The sequence below is a fragment of the Diaphorina citri genome, unplaced genomic scaffold (genome assembly GCF_000475195.1).
Source record: "Diaphorina citri unplaced genomic scaffold, Diaci psyllid genome assembly version 1.1 scaffold53646, whole genome shotgun sequence".
NCBI lineage: Eukaryota > Metazoa > Arthropoda > Insecta > Hemiptera > Psyllidae > Diaphorina > Diaphorina citri.
The window spans coordinates 4,032-10,086 of NW_007430953.1; the positions used below are offsets into that span (position 1 = coordinate 4,032).

At 40.2% G+C, this 6,055-nt stretch overlaps 1 protein-coding gene across 1 annotated transcript in view; it reads left to right on the top strand.

Moving 5' to 3' along the window:
* Positions 1-6,038, top strand: part of LOC103523898 (intracellular protein transport protein USO1-like) — a gene marked incomplete at its 3' end in the record, with an annotated part of 8,455 nt that extends 2,417 nt beyond the window's left edge. Inside the window, exons 2-15 of the mRNA XM_008488905.1 lie at positions 15-156; positions 347-473; positions 614-728; positions 964-1,134; positions 1,427-1,539; positions 1,855-2,095; positions 2,302-2,469; positions 2,779-3,045; positions 3,601-3,750; positions 4,030-4,110; positions 4,357-4,423; positions 4,617-4,788; positions 5,271-5,391; positions 5,920-6,038. Coding sequence (XP_008487127.1) covers positions 15-156; positions 347-473; positions 614-728; positions 964-1,134; positions 1,427-1,539; positions 1,855-2,095; positions 2,302-2,469; positions 2,779-3,045; positions 3,601-3,750; positions 4,030-4,110; positions 4,357-4,423; positions 4,617-4,788; positions 5,271-5,391; positions 5,920-6,038 — 2,054 coding nt within the window. The remainder of the gene's footprint in view (positions 1-14; positions 157-346; positions 474-613; positions 729-963; positions 1,135-1,426; positions 1,540-1,854; positions 2,096-2,301; positions 2,470-2,778; positions 3,046-3,600; positions 3,751-4,029; positions 4,111-4,356; positions 4,424-4,616; positions 4,789-5,270; positions 5,392-5,919) is intronic.
* Between the last annotated feature and the right edge of the window lie 17 nt (positions 6,039-6,055).

The following is a 6,055-nucleotide window of genomic DNA, read 5'->3' on the forward strand; positions in this document are numbered from 1 at the left end:
TTTTTTTGTCACAGGCCGAACAAAAACAGAAGGCATTGAAAGAGAAAGAACTGAAAACCAAGGAGAGTGAGATCAATGTCCTCAAGAATCAATCTTCGGATAATGTGACCAAACAAATCACGGAGCTGAAGACCCAATATGAACAAGAAATCAAAAGTAAGTGTACCCTGTACCTAGCTAAAACACATACGAGTAGTCAAATAACATGTTCCAAAAGAAAATTTTCAAAGTTGAAATAATTTGAAGCAATAAGTTGAAAAGCTTATCAATGGAAGGTTAGTCCAAAAAATTATTCATTTCATTTTCCAATGATTTTCTTAATCCTAAATTGATTTTTTTTTTTCAGAGCTGGAAGACACCTTGGTACAAGAGCGTCAAGAATACGAAGACCTTACCAACAGATATGACATCCTAGAAGGCGAACATGTAGATATCAAAGCGTCCTTGGTCAAAGAAAAGGAAAATAACCACGGGTAAGAGATATTTCAAAAGATCGTGATCTAAATGACGAAATTTGAACGAACTTACACTTGCCTTTACGGAAAGCAAAATATGCCGACCAAACTCTTCTTGATTCCCTTATTCCTGATATTATAATCTTCTTCTTTTTCAGTCGACTTCAACAAACCCAGAAAGAATTGAGAGAAGCTACAGCAGAGTTGAAAACGTTAAGAGAAACCTACAACAGCAAGCAAGATGCTTGGATTAAAGAAAAACTGCAAATGCAGGTAGATTAGACAGAATAGTATATCAATAGGTATACTTTATTTATCCTATTATTAGAATGGAAGTGACAAGCCCTTTTATCCCCAAATTGTGGGTGAAAGTATCTTCATCCACCGTCTCACCATCCCTTTTTTGACAATTTATGGCACCCTCAAAAAGGCAAATACTAGCTACCTTAGGGAGCATAAATTGGACTGCACCACAAAAGATTTTCCAATACTTTGCCATTGTTTCCAGGAATATTTGAAGAGCTACGAAGAGAAACTACTGGGCAGCAAAGAAACGGAAACTTGGATGATGGAAGTGAAGAAATTTGAGAACATAATAGACGAAAAGAGTTCAGAATTGGAAACGCTGAGGAAAGAAAGTCATGAATTACTAGAACTCAATGAGCTGATGAGGAAAGAGGTAGGTTACTACAGCTATCTGCCGGCCCCCAACGAATAAGGTTATGAAAAAAGTACACTCAGGTACGTTGAGACGAATCGTAATGATCTCTTCTCAATAACGTCTTTAAAAGTATAAAAATGCTACGCGAATGACCTACTGTCCATAGTGGTAAATCGCGTTAAACGGGGGGAAAAGTATAAAATACCTGTTACTACCAAAAGCGATTAAAGTAGGGACATTACTTTCTTTCCTATAGGATAACGAAAGTAAAAACCGAGCATTGAAAAAAATATGGTTCTTTATTTTGCAGACTGAGGAGCTGCGAAAGAAGCTGGAAGATTACGAAAAGGTGTCCAAAGCTCAGAACACAATGAAAGTTGACACTTCTGCGATCGAACGAGAACTCAGGGAAACCAAAACAAGGTAATAACTATTTTAATAAAAAGATCCGCCGCTTGCACCTAAAATTTTACCTTTTGCAAAAATCCTTAATAGGTACTTTAGTTGCCTTTGCGGACGTTTGTGTGACAAGCAAACATACAAAGTGTACGTGCTTGCGAATTCATGTGTATTTTTTCGTACATAATTTATCCAAAAGCGTTTTCCATTAGTGCGAAAATATGGCATACTATTAAGGAGCGCAATAGCAATAGCGCTCCGCCCCAAGTCAAGAAAGTTTACAGCGCTACTAGAAATATTACCATCAATAACACTCACTATGAATGCTCTCCATTTCAGACTTGAAGGAGAAGAAAAGGCTCGAAAATCAGACGTGGCTGCCGTGAAAATGAGATATGACAAACGAGCCACGGCGCTCAGTGATGAACTAAAAGCGATACAAGGCCAGGTGTTACGGTTCAAGAGAGAGCGGGACACTTTCAAACATATGCTGGAGGGAGCGCAGAAAACTATTGCGGATCTCAAAGCATCGCACAACTCTCCCACAACCAGGTCTTCTATATCTTCTACGTCAGAAGAGGTTAGTGGTCTTTCCATTACTATGTGAGGTGTTCTAATTTATTTGGCCCAAGATGCCAAGAGGATAGGTTAGCGCAAAGTTTTCGTCCATTTTCGTCCATTTTTCTGCTCTACTAGATAATTATAACCAACAGGTAGGTAATACAGTTAACAATACTACCTACCTATTAATACTTACTAATAAAAAGTCATTTTCTCGTTTTCCAGGTTGATGATTTGAAGGCAGTCATCACGAGTTTGGAACAGCAGATCAGTTGTATGGAGGACGAACTGTCTGAATCAAGACTGGAAACCTCTCGACTGAAGACCGAATTGGTGTCGGAAAAATCTGCCGCTGAAATTAAGCTGTCCGAGTTGACATCCAAAGTTAACGAGGTAAATAAGATAAGGCCAAACCTGTTAGCTTGGAATGCAATGCCTTGTAAGAGTTAGGCCGTGGGTTTGATTCCCGGTCCGGGAGGAACTTTAGCCTCAACAAATACTGCTGCCTTTCCTCTTTCCTTCTTCCATAAAACATCCTCCTTCTCTCTTTTTTCGGGACGATAAGACGTCCTTTGTTACAGTTTCCCCTAAAGTTATAACCTTGATCGAATTGCCTGAATATTTCAATTTCTTTTCGTTCAAAGAGGTGGCTTTACTGTTTGATAATGTATCGGTATTGTAATATTCCCAATTCTTTTTCAGCTCGAGGAAGACAGGCTCCTGAGTTCAGGCAGGACAAACAAAATCCCAGGACTGAAGACTAGAATGGAGGTGGCATGGCACAAGGAACGTGAGGAACAGCAAAGGCTTCTTCAGGAAACATCAACCCTGGCCAGAGATCTCAGACAGACATTGTTTGAAGTGGAGCGGGAAAGAGATAAGGAAAGATTGGAGGCAAAGAGACGTTTCGATCAGATGAAGAAAACAACGGAGGAAGAACAGGAGGAGTGTAGAAGAAAACTGACAGAGGTAACAGATCAACTTGGAAGTACATTTTAAAGTACAAAGAAATTGGGGACATATCGACTTTGAAACTTTTTCAATAAGTAATATAGGTGATTCCGTTTAAAATAGGGCCAACTAAAGCTAAACTAATGGCGGTATCTTGAACACGACATTAGGGTTTATCTGGCACCAAAAAAAGTTTAGAAATATGTTTAATGGCCTCCAGAGAATCAAGAGTTCAGGTTTGCATTTTATTTCAAATTGCATTATTTGCTAGCCTAGTTTCCATGGTGGTAGCGCGTCTGCCATGTAAGCGCTAGGTCGCGGGTTCGATTCTCTCCCGGATTGGATTTTAACCTAAGCAGATGAAGTTCGTTCTCGGAACGGCTGGCTTTCTCCTATTCTGTCTCTTCTCTATTCGCTTTCGGGACGATCAGACTTTAGCAGTTACAGTTCCCTCTATCAAACAAACCTCTTAAAGAAAACCACAATAATAGTAGTATCCTACTGCTGGAGTAAAGGGACTTTTCAGACTTTGCGACCTGTATAAATAAGCACTATTATTATTATTATTTTCAGATGCAATGCGATCTCCTAGAACTACGTGATGCTCATGCCAAACTTCGAACTACCAATGAGAAGCTGAGAAGAGAGAAGGAGAAAGTTTACACCAGCAGTCGACCTGTCAGTGAGGACAGCGAGAGAAAAGTCCAGTCCTTGGTCAAAATAGTAAGTTACCTTCTAATGAACTAACATCACTGACTGCCAAGGTTTTTGGGTGACGGCGCGGCGATTGTATTCTCCATTCAGCAACACTCTACCCGCCTACTTGCTTTAACCTCACCCAGCCTGAATGGGGTCGGGAAAAATCGGCACTACACAACTGCCCAGGTGGCCACTCACCCAGATGTCAACCACACTCAAAGCTACTTAACTTCAGTGATCAATTGGGAAAAACCAATATTCAATATGACAATATCTTAACTGTTTAATCAAATATTTTTCCAGGTGGAAGAACTCCGTGTATTATCACCTGAATTATTCCCGGGACCAGGAAAAACACCTCCTACCCCTCCTGCAAGAAGGAAGGTAAGTGTGAAGGGAATACTCAAACTGTACCTACCTAGGTATAGCAAATTTCAATTGGTAATATTATTGATGTCTTCATCTGATCTTGTTGAATCTTTCATGGCTAGGACCACAATCCAACTCTCAGCTTGTAGTCCCTTAACTCTACCTCAAACAAAAGTTGATACTGAAATTGTAGTCCTGGCCATAACTCAACGATGTACGTATTTGGAGCCTAATGGAATTTGTTTTATTTCGAACTTTCAGGGTCCAAAGTCAAGGGAGTCATCGCCAAATTTGGAGAGAAGGGAAACTTCCAATGTAAATAGTCGAGGTAAGCATAATATTCTTTCTCATTTTCTTCATCTTCACCTAAAACTAAAGGAGCTAAAAGGGCATAAAATTTCTAATAATATTAATGTTGTCGCTTTCGATTTTGACATGATAAAGTGGCTAGTTTATTTTTGAACCTCTGAAAAAAACTTATTGGGCTTGGCAAAATCTCATTAACGTTTCTATCTTTGCAGAACCATCTGTTGCAAAGGAAGAACATTCGAAGTCCTATCAGCTTCAAACGACTTTGCAAAGGCTTACAGAGGTAGCCGCTGAGTTGAAGAGGGCCTCCCAGTTGCCGCCAACACCACCGACCACTGAAGAAAGCCAAAACAGGATCAGAAGAGCCGCTTTTGCCGCTAAAAAGTAAGTTAAAAAATGTAGCTAAGCAGGTGAAAGAACCCATTTTGGCCAGCTAAAAAGTAAGTGCTTCTTCTTATTATTAAAAGAAGAACCGCTTTCGGTTCGATAGAGGGAACTATGACAACAGTGATCTCATCGTCCTGAAAGTTTAGAGAGAAGGAGGATAGCATAGGAGAAAGTCTGGCCTTCCGATAACGAACCTTATCTGTTTGGGATAACGTTCCCGGGTGGGTAATTGAACCCGCGACCTAGCGCTTATAAGACAAGACAAGACGGGTGCAATACCTCCGAAACTAATTAGGCTGGCTCTGTGCGTTTGCATTCAGTGAGTTCAAACACTTCAAACCTTATTTAGACTGGAGAGATTTTTCAGTCTCATATTCTATTCTAGTCTTTCAGTATTATTCTTCCCGGCACATTTGTTGAAATCGTTTCGGAAATAAGACCAGTTTGTATAACCAGACTAATGTCCTTACCTATTTCAGATCAGTGTCCACGGAGTCTGATCATACTGGGGAGTCCTCTAGTAGGGCTCTACACAGGAAGGGCAGTCTCTACAGGAAGAGTCTATCCTTGGAGCAGACCTCACAGTTAGCGCAAGAAGAGGTATGTAGTACTTTGCCTTATATTAGCACTTTTAATAGAGGGTTGACATCATTGTATAACTGCTAAGATCTTTAATGATGGGGTTTTATCCTCCATTCGAGCCGAGGCCTACATTAAAGTCACACCAAATTTGACCATACCCTTCTCTCTTTTTCGGTGATACCTCAGTCACTCCACGTCAGACTGCATCGGGGATTTGTCTATTAGTCAGGTAAAAATATTTCCTACTATTTTCATTGTTATTTGATATAGTATTTACTCAGTAGCGGTCCGGAGTTAAAAGCGGTTAAATTTCAGTAAGATCCAACGAAGAAGAAAAAAGTTCGTCTCTTATGGGTTAACCTCACCCAGCCTGAGTGGAGCCGGGAAAGGCCAGCAGCATGCAATTGCCTAGATGGTCACCCATCCAAATACCAACCATGCTCAACGTTGATGAACTTGAGTGATCCATTAGGAACTGTTGCATTTAACGTGCTATGAACACTGGTTGGTGAAGACATTAATGATTGTTCATTATTTTCTTCGCAGAATATTTGGAAAATGACGGATGACAATGACAGTAGTTTGACCAGTTTCCAGTCTATTGATGACGCGTATGAGAATGTCAAGTACACTAACTATGGCAGGAGAGAGACTAGTATGGACAGGTAAGTGACGGAAGTTT